Genomic DNA, 21,938 nt, shown 5'->3' on the forward strand with positions numbered 1-21,938 from the left:
TCAAGCCTCTTTCCTCTGATCCAGAGTAGTTTTCTTATTGATGCTCACATAGCACACTGCCAGTTCACCTTTGTAATTTCACACTGCTGGATTTTCTGACCATGGAAGCCCTCCTGCAAGGCTGCGGTCCTTCAGGATGGGGAAGTAATTTTGTCCCTTGCTGCGTTTGTACAGCTGAGCACAAAGCAGAGACAAGATGAAATACTTCCCCATGACTTAAGCCCTCACAAATTAGTTGTGGAGGGGATGGAGTCCCTAGGATTCCAGTATCTCCTTCGACCCTTTGAAATGGTTCATCTGGTAGACAGTGAGCCCTACTGTGTGCCAAGTTCTCTTCTGGAGATAGAAGGCAAAGCATAAAATAGGTAAAAGTCTCTGCAGTCACACAGCTGGGAGTCTGGGGCAGAGTGGCAATATACAAGATAAATTCTGAGATGGGCACTAGAGGCTCACGCCTGTCATCCTAGCTGCTCAGAAGGCTGAGATCTAAGGATCATGGTTCAAAGCAACCCTGGGCAGGAAGGTCCATGAGACTCTTATCTCCAATGAAAACTGGAAGTAGAGCTGTGGCTCAAAGGGGTAAAGTGCTAGCCTGAGCTGAAGAGCTCAGGGACAGCTCCCAGGCTGAGTTCAAGCCCCACGACCAATTCTACAGTGTTAGTGATATGATACAACACAGGGAAAAGTTAAGGAAATATACACACAGCTGTTAATGCCATAATTTCAAAACAGTGGCCAGGGAAATGTGTCATCTGGTGAAGACATAAAGGAGGCGAAGGATGCATGTGGGCAATCTGGGAGATGAATGTTTGGGGCAAAGTACAAAGGTCCTATGGCTAGTGTGTCTAGGGTAGGGGTGATGAGAGCAGACCAGGCAAAGAAAAGGCTCTAGTTCTACCCTGCATGACATGGAGCCATGGAGGGATCCCGAGCACTGAATGGACCTGAGCAGGTGCTCCCAGTGCCCCTCTGGCTGCATGTGACAACAGTGGAGGAGGGGTGGGAGCAGAAGAGCTTGCTGAGGTGACTCTGGAGATGTTGTTCTAGACAAACCAGGAGGTATTATACAGGCAGTCAGGAGCTCCAGTTCTGGGCTGGAAGTTAAGATATAAGATGAAGGGTATTTCCTTGAGATCTTAAGTTCCTTATAGGTACTATATGACCTGGCTCCTGGTGATGTCTCTAGGATCAACAAGTACCTTAAGTGAACAACATTCTCTCTCTCTCTGACCTTCAGGATAAATTACTTAACCTCCTTTGCCTTCAGCATCCCCTTTTGTAGAAAGGAGTTCACAGGTCACAGGGGTACCAGCCTCCCCAAGTATTCTGAGGAGGCTGCTGTAGCTGTGGTACAGCTCTTCCCACGTGGGAGGCCCTGGACTCCTTCCCTAGCATCGTTCCTTCTCTACCAGCTTCCGATTTGGTTTTACTGAGAATTGTGCGTGCGTGCGTGCGTGTGTGTGTGTGTGTCGCGCGCGCACACACACGCGCGCGCATGCGGGCCCTGGCCCCCTCCACCACTCTTTTTCCACACAGCCACAACTCGGCCTCCAGACCCCTCTCATACTGGCCCCTCTCGCACCCGCCCCGCCCCGCCCCGCCCGCGGTGACCTCTTTGGCCTAGGACCCTGCGGCCGCCCCTCTGACCCCGGTATCTTCCTGCCCATCGATTCCCAGGTCTCAACAAAAGTAGGCCCCGCGCATTTCCTTCCAGAAACTCTCTCCTGAGTCCTCACTGCTCCCAGCGACCTGGATGCCCCCCTCCCCCCCCGTCCCCCGTGATCCAGTTTATACAGAATCCTCGCCACCATCGCCCGAGCATCCACAGCCCCCGGGGCACCCCGACCCCCGCCGGTGCCCGCCTGGCCGCATCGCGCTCCCCGCGGCCTCCGATAGCCCTCAGGTACCCGTCTCTCCACCGACTAGCTTTCTTGCCCCCCCAGGGCCACTTCCGGCCTCGAACTGCGGGGGGGCCTGACTCACAGCCGCGGCCCACGCCCCCTCCCAGGGCTGAGTCGGGACTCCACCTCCACCTTCCGACACTCCAGAGAACGCGACACCGCACAATGCATGCAGCAAACCGTCCAATCACAGCCTTCTCTGCCTTTAGCGACCGCCTCCAACATCCGGGCCCTACCAGCCTAGCCTCGCCTTCAAGCGTGCGCGGAGAATTCTGGTCTTTGTAGTTCCCCCAACGAAAGGCCGACAAAGAAATCACCGCATAGAACTCCATTTCCCAGAGAGCGCCGCGCCCCAGTGGTGGAGACAGTACTCTTTGAACCATGCGGTTCTTGATTGGCTAATAGGAGACGGAAGTTCCCAGATTGCCATGGAAACAAGACTACTTACCTGGAACCAAGGGAGCATCTTTGCCTGAAAAAAATCTCAAAATGCTTCTTTCTACAATGAGCCCGAAGTGGGACCAGGCATGGGTTGGGCATAAGCTGTGCTCGCCGCTCGTCTGCTCCCCGACGGCATCAATTGGATACCTGCCTGGCATAAACAGCCTCTGACGTGCAACCAACCCCCCCAGCGAGCCGTGGTTTAGGAGAGCAGAACATGGTGTTTCGCAGACAGGTGAGCCTAAGGGGGCCTCTACCCTTTTGGGGTCTTTTTACCCTGGAAAAGGCAAATGTGGGCTAGGCCTCTACCCACAACATGCCCAGGATTCTGTAGCCTCTCCTGCAGCCCCATGCCTGCATCAACTCTTTAATTTACCCAGAGGGATGTACTTACACTAGAGCGCTTCCAACACCCCCTTCTCCCCTACACCTCTCCCCACAATGGCTCTGAGGGCGGGTGAGGGGGAGCCAAGGCCCTGCAAACGCTCAGGCAGGCATGTGAGAAAGCTCTTTACTGGGGGGTACAGCGAGGAGGAGCAAGGCCATCTCCCCCTACCTGCCCCCACCCCTCCTAGGGTCCTGGGGCAAGGGAGAGTGTCTCCCCCTCCCCCACCGGACCACCACTGTCTTTGGTACAATAAATAGAAAACAAGGGGGAGAGGAGGCCAAGGGTCCAGTCCTTAGTGGGGAGGGTGTGGCCAAACCCCTCTCCTTGACCCTTTCCCCAGGCCCCAATCAGTGCAGGCCTCACCCGCCCCAGCTGGGTAGCAGCAATTCCAGTCTAGGGGGAGAGATGAGGATGGGAGCCCAGGGCCCCCAGATGGGGGGGGGTGGTATGGCTTCAGGAAGGGCCCCAGAGAGGGGGCGGGGTCATGAGCTGGCTGCTGTGCTCTGGGGTACACCACGGAGGCCCAGGCGAGGCCCCAGAGAGGCAGGGTCATCAGGGGGTGGGAGAGGTGGACGACCTCCTGTCATCCGAGTCCGGAGGGCTGAGGCAGCCGGGTGCTGGGGGGCAGGCGCTGGGTGAGGTGGGGAGTCTGAAGGGCCTCCCACCAGGCTCACATCCATCAGCTCCGGGGGTGGTGGTGAGGTTGGTGATGGGGGACGGCCAAGGCATCGGGGCTGGGGGGGTAACTGGGCCCCGGTCCCCGGCAGTGATGAGGCAGAGGTAGGGGCTTGATGTGTCTTGTGGGGCACATCGCCCCCTGCCCAGGGGCGCAGCGGCTGGGAGGGCAGAACCTAAAAAAGCAAAAGGGGTGGGGTGATGGAGACCCAGGTTCTGCAGCCTCTGGTACCCCACACCCACTTACAGAGCCCCCACAATACCTGGGGGCTGTTCATCTCACAGTCAGAGATTGGGGGCCCAGGGCCCCCACAATAGCGGTTGCTGTAGCGGTAGGCCCGGTTGTCACTGGAGGAGCCACTGGAACCTCCTAGAAGCACCAGGGAGAAGAGGCCGCACAGGTGAGAGGTGACTGAGCCTGGTTCACAGCCTAGGCCAGGTTTGGGCTCTAGGACGGAGCCCCTTTGAAAGATCCAGTGTTGTTTTTTGTTTTTGCCCTACTGCGTTTGAACTAAGGGCAGGTATTCTATCACTTGAGTCATGCTCCCAGCCCCAGTCCAATTTTGAGCTGCGGAATGGGAGTCTTTCTAGCTGTTACAGAACCAATTTCAGGAGTCTGAGCAAGCGTGAAGGGGGAGCCCCCCACCCCATCTCCACTGGGAACTGAGCAGCAGGCAGTGTGGAAGCTCGGGGCGCTGAGCACCCACCCGAGCTGGAGATGGAGCTGGCGGTGCTAGAGGAGGGGCAGGTGTCGAGGGGCGCGGGCGAGGTGGAGGCACTGCTGCCTGCCGGGCCCGTGTTGGTGGCCTCGTCGGCCGTGCGGCGGAAGAAGCCATGCTGCAGGGCGCCCAGGGGGCTGATGCGGGCGGCAGGCTCGTACTCCAGCATGCGCAGCACCAGGTCCTGGAAGCGGAGGTAGTCGGCGGGGCTGTGGCCCGGCTCCCCCGCCCGCCGGCCCCCGGGCCCGCCCGTCTGCACGCCCAGCACCTCCTGCAGCCGCCGTGTCCCGGGGCCCTGGTAATCCTGGCAGGGAGGGGGTGGGAGGGGGGGCAAGAGAGTGGCCGTCAGTGGGCAGGAGGGGCAGGGAGACACACACGGGGAAACAGAGGCACAAGAAAGAAAGTGGAAAGAGAGAAGCTAAGACGAGGTGCAGGGAGGGCAGGGAAGGAAGGAGAGGGCAGACAATTGGGGGTGGGAGGGAGGCAGGGAAAGACACACAGGAAGCAGGGAAGAGGGGGAGCCCCAAGTGTGAGAGTGAGGGCCACCCAGGGAAGGAGGGCTGGCATGGGGCAGGGCGCACCTTCCTGAGTTCCTTTGTCCTGCGTAGGGTCCAGCCACCCCCAGGCAGCCGCTCAAAGTACTTGCGAGCCTTGGGGGCTTGCTCCAGCATGGGGGCTGGTGGGATGCCCAGCACCTCCACAATGCGGCCCATCTGGTCCACCTGCGGGCAGGTGGTGGTCAGGGGCCCCAGTACAACCAGGCCCCCTCCTGCCCCCTCCGGCACACCCCGTCCTGAGGGCGCACCTCATTGGAGCCACTGAAGAGGGGCTCCCCGGTGTGCATCTCTACCAGGATGCAGCCCAGGGACCACATGTCGATGGCCAGGTCGTAGGGTGTGCCCAGGAGCACCTCCGGGGAGCGGTAGAAGCGGCTCTGGATGTATTGATAGATCTAGAGGGGATGGAACGGTCAGGGCTCCCAGGTGGTGGGAGATCTGACCTAGCACCAGCCCCTTGCTACCATGGCTCTCAGCATGCCTGCCTAGGAGCCTCCGGCACCATCTTGCTCAGCAGCCTGTGGCTGTCCCCTTCCCTGGCCCTCTAGGTCACCCCCAGTCACAGGCTGGTGGTCCCCAGGGCCCCAACACTAGTGTAACTTAGGCCTGCTCACTGAGCAGCACCAGACCTGTGACCAGCCAACTCCAATGTCACAGCTGGAGCTACGGAAGTGGCCTTACTCCTCAGGCTCAAGTTCCTCTTCCTGGTGGGCAGTACACTCACCCTGTGGGCCTCTCTCCTACCTCCTTTCCCACATCCTGGAGCCATCTTCTTCCACTGCTGGCCCCGCCCCACTCTGCCCCTCCCACGCCCTTGCCCCAGCAGGTCTGAGCCGCACCCGCTGGCCAAGTTGGCAGGAGCTGCCGAAGTCCACGATCTTGATGGCACTGCGCTTGGGGTTGCAGAGGAGAATGTTCTCTGGCTTGAGGTCGCAGTGGATGATGCTGAGTTCGGGCGTGGCCAGGAAGAGCAACGCTGTACAGAGCTGCTGCGCCAGCTTCCGGGTCAGGTTCAGCGAGACGCCTCGGAAGTGTGTGTTTCGCAGGAGGTCATACAGGTTGTAGGACAGCAGCTCAAACACCAGGCACAGGTGGTTCCGGAACATGAAGTGCCGCTTCAGGTGCACTGCCAGGGGAGGGCCCACACAGGAATTAATCTGTTTCTTCCCAGCCATGCCCCCTTGCTGTGCCCTTGGGTGCCACCAGCTCGCCACAATGTTTCTAATGGCAAGGAATTGGCTCACTTACTGTCCCTTGGGCTCTGCCAAACCTCTGATTAAACCAAAAACTTTCTATTTGCTCTCAGCAGGCCTTTTAACACTTCACATTTAAAATGTAACACCATTTTTGTGAGTTTTGTGGAGCGGAAAGGTGTTTTTCCATTTGCTCTCCTTATAAAATACAATCTTCACACTCTAATAGGACGACCCTCCCACCCCCCCCCCACCCCCGGTCATCAAATTAAAGCTCTGCTGCCACAAACTGTCACCTCATGCAAGTGACAATACCCAGTTCCTCAGTTTCTTATCTCCAACATGGGCAAGAATGTGAGCTGTAAGGGAGGTGATTGATGTGACCTGCTCACAGCAGAGCCTGGTAAACACTGACCACTTTTACCAAGCAAACAGGAATAATCGCAAAGGAGGCAGGAGAATCCAGAGAACCACTGAAGTGGAGGACCCCAGCCTGCTGGCAAACCCAGGTGCTCTGTGCGGAAGGAAGCCAGCTCCAGGTCTTACCTATGTAGTACTTCATCTCTGTGTCATGCTGGTTCATCAGCTCCAGCAGCCGCAACTCGATCTGTGCCTGGTTCAGGAAGGCCTTTTTGTTCTTGATGATCTTGATGGCCACCAGCTCCTGGGTCTGATGATCATAGGCTTTCACCACCTGTTGGAGGGGACACAGCACCAGATGAGGAGGGGGACACAGCCACATGCTGAGCTTCTCCCTCCAGCCAGGAGACCCACCAACTACACTGGTCCTCCAACCAGCGACTCCTGGCTGAGGGCTCACCCTCAGTGGACACTGGTATCAACACAGGGTGCAAAGTAAGTTCTCTTGTATGCAGTCTCTGGTTATTTCTACTTCTCCAGAAAAGCAAACTGAGGCACAACTAAGTGGCTGGACTGAGGTGAGTGGTCCTGCACAAGACTTGAAGCCACAGAGCCACAGTGTGAATGTGGGCTCCTATCAGCAGGTGCGGGTGCCCCCACCTCCTGCCCGCACCTGGCCAAAGGAGCCTTTGCCAATCAGAGAGTCAATCTCGTAGCGCTCCAGCCAGCGCTCGCCACTGCGCACAATGTAGTCATGGTTGTCGTCATCGTAACCATGGTTCAGGACCCGCTTCTCCTTCTTGGTGCTCGAGTCCTGGGGTGGCACCTGCTGGGCCCGCCGTTTCTTCTTCGCATAGTACACCTGCCCAGCCAGGTGGCCAGGAGACAAGGACTGGTGAGTGACCTGTGCCAGCAGCCAAGACCCCTGGGCGCCCTGCCCAGGCGCCTGGCTCCCTGCCCACCTCATTGATGTACTTGTAGGTCTTGATGAGATCCACAGAGAGCTTGCGCAGGGGGGCTGAAGTGGCATCCCGGAAGGCCAGCGGCAGCCTCCGAGGCAGCAGCCGCACATCAGGCAATGTCTGTGGGGCAGGGGGGGAGGGGGGCAGATGCTGAGGACAGGCCTTTCCCTCCCAGCTCTAAGGGGAGAGCTAATTAAGGGCTGCTGGTCCCTGGTGACCACATGTACTTTCTCATCACTGGCCCCCCACTAGAATGTAAGCTCCCCAAGGACACGGATCTGGTCCTGGCTGCCATCTATCTCCAGCACCTTGAGCAGGGCCTGGCACACAGGGGGTGTTCCCTAGTGAGCTGTCCCGAGTGAAGCTGTGAGTTTACTTCTGACCTTTCAGGTTGGCCTGAAGTCAGCCCTGCATGCTTTTTTTGTTTTTTTCCCAGTCCTGAGGCTTGAACTTAGGGCCTGGGCGCTGTCCCTGAGCTTCTTTTGCTCCAGGCTAGCACTCCACCACTTGAGCCACAGCACCAATTTCAGCTTTTTCTGTGTATGTGGTACTGAGGAATTGAATCCAGGGCTTCATGCATGCTAGGAAAGCACTGCATCACTAAGCCACATTCCCAGCAACTTTTACTCCTGAGCTTCAGTGGGAGCAATATTTCAGAAGCCTGGCACTGTTACCTCCTCCCTGCCCCCTTCCCCACAAGCCTTCTACCTGAGACCACTCTGGACATCTAGTAGTTGAGCTCCTCTTCCCCCTGGGGTTTAACTTCTAGCCTTTAACCTTCACCTCAAGGCTCTTGGCCTCAGGATGTGGATCCCTGGATCTCCCATCTATTTTGCTTGTGTGTGTGTGTAGCAGTATTAGGGTTTGCAGTTCCTGACTGATGTTCTATGCCTCTTGAGCCATGCCTCAAGCTCTGCTTTTTACTTGTTATTCTGGAGATGGAGTCTTGAACCATCATCCTCCAGCTCTTAGCTTCCTGTGTAGCCAGGATCAGTTTCCAGGCTCCATTTTATTTTGATGTCTTAGCCTTAAGAGATTTTATCCTTGGATCTTGTCTGTAGCTTGTCTTCAGCTCGCCTGTCTTTCCCACTTGCCTTTTGCTCTAGACCTCTTTTCTTAGCATTTAAATGGCCATGTGCCAAGACCTGTTCTGAGCATTTGTTTGATCCTCGCAACACTGGTAGGGAGGGAGGGGTCATCAGTGGTCCAGTCTTACAGAAGAGGTGACATATATGAAGAACCACAGTGGTGGATAGTCACCAGGCAGGGCAGCATTTGTACCCAGGCTGCCCAAACTCTTACCTCTGCCTGGAACTCTTTCAGTCCTTTGAGGCCCATGAGGTCCTTCAGAGACTCATGTGCAATCAGACTGTGTCCTGAGACCCATCTATCCCAGCCTCCATCTACCCTCAGGCAGGTGAGGAGCCAGCTGAATGCCTACCTGTGTGTGCTCCTGGGGCCCCGGGAAGCCAGAGAAGGGGCCATGGCCTGGTGGAACGGCCATGGTGGGCTCAGAGGGCCGCAGGGGTGCGAGGCCTGGAGCGGGAGCCCGGCCGGGGGGCGCCTTCTCGCATCCTGCACCTCGGCTGCCACCGCCGCTGAGACCTGAGAGCAGGTGGGAAATGAAGAGATGACATGGAAAGAGGGTGTGGGGGACAGGAGCAGGCAGGGGAGAGGTAGGTACGAGGAGGAAGGCAGAGAAGAGGGAAAGCAAAAGGTGCAGCAGGGCAACAGGTAGCAACACAGAGAAGTGGCAGGGGAACAGCAAAGTCCCTCAACAAATGAAGATCAAGTAAGTAAATGAGACAGCACACATGTGAGAGAGAATGATTGGGGCCAGACAAGGGTGGGAGGAGGCAGATGTAGGCCATGACAGGAAAGGGGGACAGAAAGACACCAATCATTGGGAGGAGGGAAGCGGAGGGAAACAGCAGTCTGGGGAGTAGAGTTCATTTTTTTCTCCAGGCCTACACCTGGCTCTTTCCAGGGCCCCTCACACAGGACCCCACCCTCTTAGTCTTCCTTTAGTAGCAGGGTCTCTTCTATACCATGCATCCCTTCACTTCAAGCCTACTCTTCTCAGTGGTTTCTCCAAACCAGAGAACTCTAGCTTTCCCTAAACCATGGCAGCTGTAAGACCATGCATCCCTAAGACCATATCAGGGTTCTTGAGGGTCTCCTGGCCATCCAGAACCCCTATGTAAGAGTATGACTACTAGGCTTTCTTGACCACAGGGAGGGTGCACCTTTCCCATATCCTTCCAAAACGACTTCCGTTTCAGGTCTCTCACACCAAGGACCCTCCCCTCCAGGTAGTGCCCCTATATATATTCCATTCCCTCTGGGCCACATCAGTAGAGTCCCCAATTACCCCAGACCCCCTCCCAGGCAAGGCCTATTCCTCCTGGGAGCAGAAGAAAGTGTTTTCCCAGTCTAGAGCGATTGTCCTTTCTGCCCTCACACTGGACATCCCGTACACTATCCAGTATTTCTAGCACTCCTTTCTCCAGTCACCCCTTTCTATATTGGGTCTTGCCGCCACTGTGTCTATTCCTAGAAGGCCTCCACAGCCAAATACCCCCAAACTGGAGATCTCCCCTCCCAAGTGTCCACTAAAATAAAGTCTCTGCCATCGGGTCTCTCTCCATATCAGATACCTTAATCCCATACTCTACCACTCCAGGACCCCTACTTTCTTGGGATTTCCTACCAAAACAAGTCCTCCCGCTGCCATTCCCCCCCCCCCCCCGCCCCGTAGTCTTCCCACCCCAGGAGCGCCTCTCCCAGCCCCCACCCCATACCCTGGTCAGGGCTGGCACCGGGCCCACGGGGGGCTGGGGCGCGGTGGGGCCCCCAGTGGGGTGGGCGAATGGCCAGCATGGCGGTGGTGGCAGCGGTCAGAAGGTGGCTGCCTGTCCCCGGCCCTGCCGGCCCGGCAAACCCTGCAGCGAGGAGGGCAAGCGGGACAGGCGGCCGGTGGGTGACAACAGCAGCCAACGCCGCCGCCGCCGCCGCCGCCGCCGCCGCCGCTGCTTGGGGGTAGGAAGGGGGAGGGTCAGCCCGGGTCATGCGGGGGAAGGGGGAGAGCAGGTGGACGGGGGAGGGGCGGGTTAACCCTCGCCCCACCGGCCCCGCCCCGCCCCTAGCGGTCACCCGCCCCTGGGGACCCCGCTGTCCCGCCCCCCCTACCCAGGAGGCCCGCCCCGGCCGGCAAAGCCCGGCAGGCGGGGCCCAACTGAGCTTGGCAAGCCGCACCTCCCATGGCAACAACGGTGCCATTGGCCGTCCCTGCCAAGAGCCCAGCCAATCGCAGCCCAGGGCAGCTGTTGCTAGGCGACGAAGAAGCGGCCGACGAAGCCGAGCCCAAACAAAGGGCGGGAGTGGGGCCCGACCACCCCCTCCCGACCTCCCTCTTCGGAAGGCTCCCTCGGGCCCGGCCCCTTCCAGGAATCCGACTATGAATAGTCGGCCCCGGCCCGCACCTGCCCGACGCTCCCTCTTTCCCGCAGCCTCGTGCTAATTCTCGCGGCGGTGCCGGGCAGGGCGGATCCCGTCCTACCCTCCCCGAGAACCCCTGCCGCCTCCCCGCCGTCACCGCGTCGTTACCTGGGGGCGCGGGTAAGGGGACTCAAACCGCTCGGGCAGCCCGAGCTCAGACCTGCCCACGGGCTGAGGGTATCCAGCGGACGCGAAGAGCCAGGGCCCTGATTACCCAGTAATGCAACCAGCAAAATGGCGACCACAACAAACCGGCCCCCCTGCCCCGGGCTCCGCCCCCAGCCCCCCACCGCTCCCGTCACGTGACACGGACCGCTGTTGGCGCCTGCGCTCTCCAGGTGCTTATTGGTGCACATGCGTAGCTAGCAACCAATCAGGCCCGAGGGCCTAAGGTTCCGGCCGCACACGTCACTACTAGGAAAGGAGCATGCGCCTTGTGGCCGGGCAGGCCATCCCAACCCCCACCGCAACGGCAAGATTGGCCGGCCATCGAGCGCGCACGCGTGTCCTGGCGGAGCGATGGGCAGCGGGCACACAGGCGTCAGAAGAGTCTTTTAATAGAAAAACAATCCCACGTGCAACAGCAGCAACACATTCCTCAGAACCACCCGGGGCAGAAGCTTCAGTTCTTCACCTTGGGAGGTGGCCTGGCAACAGAAGACAGCTTGTCATCTGGCTGCGGGGTCCCCAGGCCCCCAACCATGGCCCAGAGGGCTGCTGGGCTGACCCGCGGGCCCCACTCACCTGTACACGCCCACCACCACCGCGTGGTCTCTCTCGTAGGGCTCTAGGGTCAGCTGCTCCTGGGGCTTCATGTTCTCCTGCTGCATCTTCTTCACCTCTGAGGCGAATACGGCCTCTGCCGAGGCAGTGGAGTCGATGCAGTTGGCCTGCAGAGAGTCAGGGTCTCAGGGCCGTCCACCCCACGGGTGGCTACCCAGGAGGCTGAGATTTGAGGATTGCAGTTCAAAGCCAGCCCTGGGGCAGACAAATCGGAGATACTCATCTCCACTTAATCACCAAAAGCTGGGAGTGGAGCTGTGGTTCAACTGGTACAGTGCTTGCCTTGAGCCAAAAATCTGAGGGGCAGTGCTGAGGCCCCAAGTTCAAGCCCCAGGACCCTCTCTCTCTCTCTCTCTCTCTCTCAACACACACACTTGACAGAGACAGGTAAGGGAGAGCATAATGGGGAAGACACTGGAATATATTGTGTATATGCATGCAAATGTCACAATGAAATTTCCCCTAGTATGGCCAATGTATGTTAATAAAAAAAAAAATTTTAAGTCACCAGTTTCTCTACCAAGAAATTAAAGTGAAAAGATACATGTAGTTTACATTAAAAGAGGAAAAGGCTAACAAATTCTGAAAGGCACATGGGAGTTTTCTGTATTACAAATTATTTTGGAAAAAATACATCTACCATCAAAATACACATTCTGTGCCAGGATCTGTTTTCAACAGTTCACATATGTTGAATCATTTAAACCTCACATCTACCTTTAACTGAGATAAAACTAAGAAATGAGTCACAAAGGTAGGTTAAGTCATGGCTCAAAGTTACATGGTTATAATACCGGTCCTGGGGCTTGAACTCAGGGCCTGGGAGCTGTCCCTGAATTTCATTAGCTCAAGGCTAGCTCTACCACTTGAGTCACAGCGCCACTTCCAGCCTTTTCTGTGTAGAATCTCGGCCTTTCCTGCTTTCCTCAGATCTCAGCCTCCTAAGTAGCTAGGATTACAGGCATGTTCTGTGTAGAATCTCAGCCTTTCCTGCTTTCCTCAGATCTCAGCCTCCTAAGTAGCTAGGATTACAGGCATGGGTCACTGGAGCCCAGTAGACTTTGGTTTTTAAATGCAAAAAGACACCTCCCCATACCTTAATGGAAATCACAAAGTGTCCTCCATTCCGCAGGAAGGTGTGGGCATTCAAGGCCACAATCCGGGTTTGATCTGGCTGGGCCACATCGGCAAAGATCACATCTACCATTGCTAGGAGAAAAAAGTGGCAGTTTCCAGTTAGACCCATCATAGATCTTCCCAGACCCTCCCATGGGAACTGTTTGTGCTCCATCACCAGCAGGTTCCTGGGGGACCCCCTGCCTCCAGTCTTACTTCCCACCCCTCCCCCACTGATCCACCTCCCTCCAGAGTGCCCCTAAGATGGGTCCAAAACCCACAATCACTCCACCCTTTTGTAAACCACGGATGCCACCTACTCTGTGGCCAGCCCTGGGCTGGGCGTGGGGGACACAGAGGCGAGTCAGACCCGGACCCTGCCCTCGAGATGCTCCAGGGTCTGGGGGGGTGAGGAGGGGAAGACAGACACGTCATCAAGAGACAGTAAAAGTGAGCAATTAAAGGCAAGAGCATGTGCAGGACTTCACATGAAAATAAGCTTGGGGGGGGGAGGGGAGAGGAAAACAATACTTAAAGAAAAAAAAAATGAATGGAATGGAAGTCTTTTATTTTTCATGAAGTGTGGATTCAAAGAAAACAATAATGGTTTCTTTAAGAAGTGGGAAAAGTGGGTAGCAGATGCTCTCATCAATTACCTCCGGGGATGATTTGCAAGGCTTTCCCATGTTTGTACTAGACTTTTCAAAATTGTTAAAAAAAAAAAAAAAATAACGTCATTAAATTTCAAAATGGGCCCCTCTGGGCCAGGCCACAACTCAAGTCTGTGATAGGGTCTCACCCGATTAATATGTTCCCTGGAAAGAGGCTTTCAAATGGAAGCCAGGAGTGGTGACTAAGGCATGGTGTTTTGGAGGGAGGCAGGAAGCACAGGGTCCTGAGGAGGGAGGAGATCAGACACCCCAACGCAGAGGCAGCATTGCCACTGCCACCTCTCACTGGGCCACCCTCAACTTTCCACTTCCATAGTCCAGATGCCCGCTCACCCATTCTAACTCCACAGGCCTCTCCCAGGGAAAGCTGGAGCTGCTGTCCTACCTGCCCAGGGCCACCCCTCCTCCAGACCCCCTCACCGATGAGCATGCGGTATTTGTGTGGGTGCCGGGCGTCCTCAATCACAGGAATGATATTGGTCCTCTTCTTGGCCAAGTTAATGAGGTCCCGGCCAGAGCGGTGGGAGAACTCGACCGCGTAGACCAGACCATCCTGAAGTGAACCCACGAACAGTTTACAATGTTACTGCACGCCGCTCATATATGCAGGGCCTACTTCTAGGCTCCTACTACACAGCACTTCAACACCCACCACTTACGGATATTATGCCCATATTCCTTAAAAGTCAGGCTGAGACAGGAAATGACTAGCTAAACAGCCAAACTATACAATCCCATTTTGTTGAACCCCAAAACCCAAGTTCCCAACAGAGGCTTAAAACCAGGCAGCCAAGCAAGACTTTAGTGCCTCCTATTTAGAATCTTAAGTTATTCAGATCCTTAAGGACTGTGATTCAAAGCCAACCTGGGCAGATAAATCTGAGTTAAATTAGCCAGCAAAAAGCTGTAAGTGGAGCTGTAGCTCAAGTGGTAGCCAGCTTTGATCAAAAAAGCCAAGTGAGCAGCCGGGCGCTGGTGGCTCATGCCTGTAATCCTAGCTACTCAGGAGGCTGAGATCTGAGGATCGCGGTTCAAAGCCAGCCCGGGCAGGAAAGACCGTGAGACTCCTATCTCCAATAAACCACCAGAAAACCAGAAGTGGCACTGTAGCTCAGGTGGTAGAGCGCTCGTCTTGAGTTGAAGAGCTGAGGGACAGCGCCCAGGCCCAGAGTTCAAGCCCCACGACCGACAAAAAAAAAAAAAAAAAGCCAAGTGAGCATGCAAGGCCCAGCCCACAGTTCAAGCCCCACTATAAAAAATAAGGACCAGGTGTTGGTGGCTCACACCTGTAATTGTGGTTCAAAGCCAGCCCAGGGCAGGAAAGTGCATGAGACTCTTAACTACAATAAACTACTCAGATAAAGCTGGAAGTGGCACTGTGGCTCAAGTGGTAGAGTGCTAGCCTTGAGCAAAAGGAAATTCAAGGATAGTGCCCAGGCCTAAAATTCAAGCCCCAGGACTGGCAACAAACAAACAAAAACAGTAAGAAGAGCTAAAGGCATTTACATTGGGCCCAGGAAATGAGACAAATTTACGTGTTTAATTTTCACAACTCATTCTCCAGAGGGTTAAACTGAGGCCCAGAAAGGTGAAGCACACCTTGCCAAAAGCCATAGGATTGTCAAATACCTACCACAGACCCTGAATGTGTGTTTGTGACAAGGTGTCCCTACATAGTTTAGGCTTGCCTTGAACTCATGATCCTACTGCTTCTGCCTACAAGTGCTGGAATTACAGGGGGGCACCATTATGCCTGGATGGGCCTTAGAGTTTTCACTACCAAGTTAAACAGCCTCTAATTGTATAAATAAGAAAAGATCATGAAATAAATAAACCTGGGTGCCCAGTGCTCTCTACACGGAATTCCAGGGGAACCATACAGAAAAATGCAGGCCAGAACCATGACAACAACTAGTTCTCCCAAGGGAAATCAGAAGACTAGATTTTGAGGCATGACCTTGTCTTTGCTGGTGGTATTTGAACTCAGGGCTTCTGGCTTGCCCTTTCTAGGATAAGTCCTACCATTTGAACCAGACCCCAACCTTGGAGAAAGGATTTCTTTGTAAAGAGGACAAACTTAAATAGTGCAATAACTCTATCCAATGGGTCAGCCACGCCCACACTCTTCTGGCAAGAGAACCCAGGAGCATTGCTGAATGAGGTTAGGCCTTTGAGATGCTGAGCTTAATTCCTCCCAGCTGTGAGTAAGGCACTTACAGGCAAAGGCCCAGCCCAGCACCACAGCCCGGGGAAGCAGCCAAGCCCCACTCCAAGTTGGCCTAGGGGAGGCAGCTTTCGCCTCCTCCTTGTCACACCCATCCACTCACCGGGCCTACGATGTCAGAGACGTGGGAGACGGTGGTGCCTGAGGCAGCCCCAAGGTACAGCACCTTGGCTCCGGGCTTGATATGGATCTGGTCCACGCCACCCAGGATTGCTGCGGCCAGCTTGGAACGGAAGGGGTTCCAGGCTCGGTATTCAATTTTGTCATCTCCCTCCTGGCCGGGGAGAGATGAATGGGAGGAAGTCAGTGCTGGGTTCTTCTGCAGGACCCCACATCCCTCAGATAAAATGGGGTGGGTCCGGTCACAAATACACGTGTGTACACAGCAGGGATGACAGATGCAGCCCTGCCTTGCCCCGGAGGATGCTGACCCCAGGAGAAGAGAAGAGCAACAGACAACCCACGCCAAGGAGGAGCAGTAAGACCGGGCACTCTGTCATCATTTCCTGTCCCTGACACTGGGACCCATCAGTGCAGAAAACACAGATCCTGCCTTTAGTAACACGTGGTGTGGAGGCAGAAGATCAGGCCAGGAGAGGAGACAGGAAGCACAGAGCACAGACAGATGACGGTGAGAAAGGGCCAGGGAGAGCCATCAGGATCTGGAGGGAGCCATGTTAAGATCCTCGGCTGCCTGGCCTGGGGTGGACAGGGACCCTCTCTCACCGCGATGGAGACTCTCTTCTCTCCATAAACAGATTCTCCAGGGACCAGGTTTTTGGTGACCAGTGCATCTTCCTTTCCGCGGCAAATGAAGACACCTGGCGGGGGAGGTTGGGAAGGGGAAAGGCTGAGACCTGTGGGCTCCCAGCTTCCTCCAGTCTTGGGGCTCCCCTCCCCCAGTCCCACACTTCCTTACTCACCCTCGTGTCGATGGGGCTCCACCATCACATTCTTCCCGGACTGGTTTCCTTTCTTTCCGCCCCGGCCACGACCCCGGTTGCCCCCACCCTGGAAGCCTCCACCTACACCAGGAAAAGCAGTGGTAGGAAAGAAAGCCCCTGCCCACCCCCGTCTCTTCCCTCCCCACACCCCATAAAAGGCCATGTCCCTACTTGCTGTCCTCACTCACCTCTTCCTCCACCGCCGCCGCCACCTCGGCCCCGGAAGCCTCCACCTCGTCCTCGCCCTCCACCAAAGCCCCCACGGCCTCCGCCAAAGCCCCCGCGGCCCCCGCCAAAGCCTCCTCGGCCTCCGCCTCGACCGCCTCTGTCACCAAAGCCTCCTCGGCCTCCCCCACGGGGGCTGAAGCCTGCAGTGGAAACAAAAGACAGGAATCAGGGTGATGAAGGTTAACAGGCTAAACCAACCTTACCTGGCGGTTCCGGACAGGATAATGGAATGAATGTAGCAGCAGCAAATGCAGGATGACCGTGTTAGTGTCCATCAGAAAGAATGGACCAATACAATGAGAAATAGCCACTATTGACCATGCCAATGACCTTCACCACAGAACACAGATCTATCTGGTCTTATCGTTCATTTTTAAGCAGGTCCTTGGGCTCAAACTCAGGGCCTGCGTACTGTGCATGAGCTTTTTTTTTTTTGGTCCGGTCATGGGGCCTGAACTGTGAGCCTGGACGCTGTCCCTCAGCTCTTCAGCTCAAGGCTAGCGCCCTACCACTTGAGCCACAGCGCCACTTTCGGCTTTTTTCTTTTTTGCTTATGTGGTGCTGAGAAATCGAACCCAGGGCCTCAGGCATGCAAGGCAAGCGCTCTACCACTGAGCCACCTTCCCAGCCCACTGTGCATGAGCTTTTGTGCCTGAGGCTAGCATGCTACCATTTGAACCACAGTTCCACTTCCGGTTTTCTGGCAGTTCACTGGGGAATAAGTTTCACAGACTTTCCTGCCCAGGCATACTTTGAACCCTGATCCTCAAATCTCAGTCTCCTGAGTGGTTTAGGATTGTAGGTTGTGAGTCACTGGTACCTGCCTTGTAATATCCTTTGTAAAGCTGCATAACAAGTAAAATTCACCAATGTTGAGCTGGGTTAGTGTATGGGGTAACTCCCTTTCTCCCTCAAAATATGGTGAGGGTAGACAAAGATTAAATTTGTAAGCCAGATCACTGATAGGTCAAGCTCACATCAGAGGGTTAGGACGGATGTGGGATTGTTGGCCCACCCAAACTCACCCACTGTCAATTTCAGTTGAGTCCAAAGGGTGCAGGTCCTGTGGCCATAGGATCCCCACCAAACCTTGGGAAACACATTTTCATACCCCCCCTCCCCCATGGCTGGAAAGAAGTGCTAATATCCAAATGGATGTTGGCAACATACAGTCCCCTGCTCGTTTATCTGTTTCCAAGCTTGCAATGTTCACCCAGCCCATGGGAAAACAACAACCAACTGTCCTTCAAGGATGACCAATAGTCAACAGGTGCTTTAGGAGTGGTCAGTAAAATAAAGCTGAAGACAAGCCAGGTGCTGGTGGCTCATGCCTATAATCCCGGCTACTCAAAAGGTTGGGATCAGAGAATTGTATTTTGAAGCAAACCCCAGGCAAGAAGACTCCTATCTCCAATTAAGCACCAGAAAACTGGAAGTGTTGTGGCTCAAAGTAGTAAAGCACTAGCCTTGAGCAAAACAGAGCTTAGAGACAGCACCAAGGTCCTGAGTTCAAGCCCTACAACCACCACCAAGTTGAACATCAACTTGGAAAACTTTTGTTTTTGTTGTTTCAGGTCAGAGCAAACTTTTTTCAATGACATAAAACAATGTTCAAAGCAGACAGAGTTCTGGTACTAATAGACTCAATATTTGATTTTTCTGTGATGGTTTCAAAAGCTCTGAAGTACTACTCTGGAAAAAAAAATCACTTTAGTTTGCATGATCAGTTTGAAACGTAATGACAGCTAAAATGATCTTCCTTTTTTTGTTGTTGTTGGTCATGGGGCCTGAACTCTGGGCCTGGGCGCTGTCCCTCAGCTCTTCAGCTCAAGGCTAGCGCCCTACCACTTGAGCCACAGCGCCACTTCCAGCTTTTTTTTCTTATGTGGTGCTGAGGAATCGAACCCAGGGCCTCATGCATGCAAGGCAAGCGCTCTACCACTGAGCCACCTTCCCAGCCCCCTAAATGACCTTCCTTGAAATAACTTATTCAATAATAAATTTACAGCTGGGTGCTGGTGGCTCACACCTGCAACACTAGCTATGTGGAAGGCTGAGATTGGAAAAACGAAGTCTCAAGCCAACCTGGGCAGAAAAGTCCACCAGACTTCCAGCTACATAGGGAAATAAAAAAATAGGAGGATCACATTCCAGGTGGATGCCTGGAAAGGGATGGAGACTCTATCTCAAAATTAACCAACACATCAAGATACATTGTAGTCATAATCTGACTTGCTGAATTAAAACCACTCCATACAACTACTTTTTTTTTTTTGGTCGGTGGTGAGGCCTGAACTCTGGGCCTGGGCGCTGTCCCTCAGCTCTTCAGCTCAAGGCTAGCACTCTACCACTTGAGCCACAGCGCCACCTCCTGCCTTTTCTGCTTATGTGGTGCTGAGGAATCGAACCCAGGACCTCACGCATGCAAGGGCAAGCCCTCTATCACTGAGCCACCTTCCCAGCTCATCTACTTATTTATTTTGGAAGAAGTAGGTTTGCATTCAGGGCTTCACACTTTCTGAGCAATAGTCTATCATCACCTGAGACATGCAGGTGTCTGTTCATCCTTTACTTATTTTTCTTTCAGAGTCTTGTGGGTGTGTTTTGTTTGTTTTTTTGGGCAGGTCCCAGACTGAAATCCTCCTACCTGGGTAGCTGGGACCACAGAGGTTGCCACCATGGGCCTGTTTGAGATGGAGGTTCTTGATGACAAGTGGGATTACAGGTGCAAGCTACTATATACTTTGCTATTTTCTCCCTTCCCTCCCTCCCTCCCTTCCTTCCTTCCTTCCCTTCCCTTCCTCCCTCCCTTTCTGTCGGTCGTGGGGCTTGAACTCTGGGCCTGTGCGCTGTCCTTCAACTCTTCAGCGCAAGGCTAGTGCTCTACCACTTGAGTCACAGTGCCACTTACAGTTTTCTGAGTGGTTTATTGGAGATAAGAGTCTCTGACTTTTCCTGCCTGTGTTGGCTTTAAACGTCAATCCTAGATCTCAGCCTCCGGAGTAGCTAGGATTACAGGCGTGAAACACCGGCGCCCGGCTTGCTAGTTATTTTCTACTGATGGATTGTGGTCCTGGGGTTAGATCTCAGACCACAGTTGAATTTCCACACTCCGTAACCTAATGAAACACTGTTCACTTTTTATCCTCTGCTCCCTCTACTGTCAGCTTTCCACACAGCAGCCAGTTGCTGATCTCTCCCAGGCAGGTCATTTCTCTGACCAAATCCCTCCAAGGGCTTCCACCACATCCAAAATGAAATCCAAATTCCTTTTCCTGACTAATAAAGCCATACAACAGAGTGTCCAAACTCTCCTAAGTTCTGGGACCTACTTAGAGATGCTGTTTTCATTGCTTTGGGCATTTGTGGGGCATTTTACTCTCTTCCCATCCCACTGCCCAGGGTCCTGCCACCGGGGCATAGCCTTGGCCCTCTATTCATGCAGGTCTCTGCACCAACTAGAGGATTTTTCATTGTTTTCAGTAACCATTACATCCCCAGTGCGATCGCTGTATCCAACACAAACTAGGGGATCAATAAACATTAAAGGAGACAGTGTTTGTGCGTGATTCTCCAGTCTCTGGTCCTGCCTCTTGGAGAAAGCACCTCTTTCCATCCAGAAAGCAGGGGGGTCAGACAGTGACCAGTTGTCTTGGTATAGGAAGATGGCCATGTCATCACCACTGAGGACACTAGGGAGCAGGCAAGGTTGCCAAGGAGTCAATTCCCACCTCATTAAGTTGGGAAGAGTAAATAGCTGAACACAAAGCACAGGAGATAAACACACGGTCTGCCTCGCAGTTTGAATGCTATGATTCAAAACAGAGGAATGAGTTTCTGGATTAAAGGTAGGAGGGAAGAAAACACAAGCAGATTCTTGAGGAAAAGCAGCCCACAAGGCTGCTTGCAGAGATGTCAGGGTCTTAGCACAGTACACAGTCTAGCAACCCTCAACCCTATTTCATGAGATCCCCAAACACTGAGGAATGGGGAGGGATTCCTCAAACTACCTGCAAGTGACTTCATTTGTACACACACATACACACATGCACACACAAAACAACTCAAATGAGGCAGACAGACACTTTTGGGAACTGCTAAAATTTCCCCCAACTTAGGGGAAGAAAGTTCTCCAAGACAGGATACGGGGGTTGGGAAAGCCTGATTTAGGAATTTCCAAGACACCAGGAAGGACTCTAACCTTTAAAAAAAAAAAAAAAGCCAGGTATGACCGTGTATGCCTGTAAACCCATCTACTCTGGAGGCTGAGACCTGGAGCACCCTAGTTCAAAGCTAGCCCTGGAAGAAAAGTCTGTAATACAGATTCCGTCTCTAATTAACCAGCAAAACGTTGACTTGGAGGTGTGGCTCAAGTGGTAGAATACTAGCCATAAAAGAAAGCTGAGTAAGAGGACATGGCACAGGTACTAATACAAACACCAAAACAACAACAAAATTCACACAAAAGGGTTGGGTTGTAGCTCAAGGGAAAAAGCAAGTGGAGGGGGCAAAGTGGACCAGTCTTGGCCAGACACAGAATATGGGGACAGGGTGTTCAGCTCGGAGGGCTTGAGATCCAAGGGATGGTGGTGGTGGTGGTGCGGGAGAGAAGTCGGAGGATCCCTTAGAACCAGCTCCCGGTCCCAGTATCTGGGTCTCTAGCCAGAACCCCAAAATCCATTCATTCAAGACCCTGGAAGATGTTAGAATCCGGACTCTGACTTGGGATTTCCGAGCAATAACCCTGGCCCAAACTCAACAATCCTGTTGACCGCCTCTAATCCACGAAACCCAGGTCAAGACCCCTCCAGTCACAGCCCCACAACGGCCAGAGGCCAAGGCGACCGTGACCTCCAAATCCGGTCACAACTCCAGGCCTGGGGTCAGAGGTCAGGGGTCAGGATCGATCCTAGGGCCGAACTGGGATCCCCATCCCCGCACGAGACCGGATCCCGCGCTCAGAACGCCGGGCCCTAGGCCAAGGCCCCGCCCCTCCGATTCCCGCCCGTCTCCCTGCACCCCTGCCTGGACCCCTGGCCCCAGCTCCGGACCGCACCTGGCTTCATGGTGGTGGACGCTGAGTTGCTCGGCTCCGAGGAGTTTGTGGCGTCCCAGACTCCACGAGTCAGGAGCAAGCTTTCGCACGTGGAAAGGAGCGCAGGCGCGCGGCAGTGTCCGGCGCGTGACGCAACCACGTAAATCCCGCCCCCGGCCTCACAGAGCCCGGAACTCAGCGCGCCTGCGCAGTGGGCGGGGCTCTTTGCCTGGCTAAGCACCG

The 21,938-nt window shown here is 54.5% G+C and overlaps 2 protein-coding genes across 5 annotated transcripts; both read right to left on the reverse strand.

Annotated features, from left to right (window-relative positions):
• Positions 1 to 2,571: 2,571 nt before the first annotated feature.
• On the reverse strand, positions 2,572 to 10,949 carry LOC138812719 (dual specificity tyrosine-phosphorylation-regulated kinase 1B). 4 transcript variants are annotated; one of them, XM_070000840.1, is made up of 12 exons: positions 9,998 to 10,177; positions 8,638 to 8,801; positions 7,197 to 7,316; positions 6,908 to 7,096; positions 6,421 to 6,568; positions 5,521 to 5,807; positions 4,930 to 5,076; positions 4,706 to 4,846; positions 4,393 to 4,428; positions 4,113 to 4,308; positions 3,669 to 3,775; positions 2,572 to 3,581 (listed from the first exon to the last, which is right to left on the reverse strand). In XM_070000840.1, exons 1-12 carry the CDS (start codon positions 10,074 to 10,076, stop codon positions 3,213 to 3,215), a joined length of 1,983 nt encoding a protein of 660 aa, XP_069856941.1. In that variant the 5' UTR covers positions 10,077 to 10,177; the 3' UTR covers positions 2,572 to 3,212. The 4 variants fall into 4 exon arrangements, with proteins under 4 accessions (XP_069856941.1, XP_069856957.1, XP_069856931.1 ...); XM_070000856.1 differs by lacking the exon at positions 9,998 to 10,177 and adding an exon at positions 10,803 to 10,949 and having other exon boundaries at positions 4,113 to 4,428; XM_070000830.1 differs by having other exon boundaries at positions 4,113 to 4,428.
• Positions 10,950 to 11,235: 286 nt separating this feature from the next.
• Positions 11,236 to 21,799, reverse strand: LOC138811653 (rRNA 2'-O-methyltransferase fibrillarin). The gene is made up of 9 exons (XM_069999361.1): positions 21,717 to 21,799; positions 16,621 to 16,800; positions 16,412 to 16,513; positions 16,215 to 16,309; positions 15,592 to 15,762; positions 13,685 to 13,817; positions 12,574 to 12,686; positions 11,439 to 11,584; positions 11,236 to 11,341 (listed from the first exon to the last, which is right to left on the reverse strand). The coding sequence occupies exons 1-9, from the start codon at positions 21,724 to 21,726 to the stop codon at positions 11,317 to 11,319; spliced, it is 975 nt and encodes a 324-aa protein (XP_069855462.1). The 5' UTR covers positions 21,727 to 21,799; the 3' UTR covers positions 11,236 to 11,316.
• Between the last annotated feature and the right edge of the window lie 139 nt (positions 21,800 to 21,938).

This window comes from Dipodomys merriami, unplaced genomic scaffold, assembly GCF_024711535.1.
Source record: "Dipodomys merriami isolate MVZ:Mamm:240054 unplaced genomic scaffold, mDipMer1.0.p SCAF_106, whole genome shotgun sequence".
In the NCBI taxonomy this organism is placed as follows: domain Eukaryota; kingdom Metazoa; phylum Chordata; class Mammalia; order Rodentia; family Heteromyidae; genus Dipodomys; species Dipodomys merriami.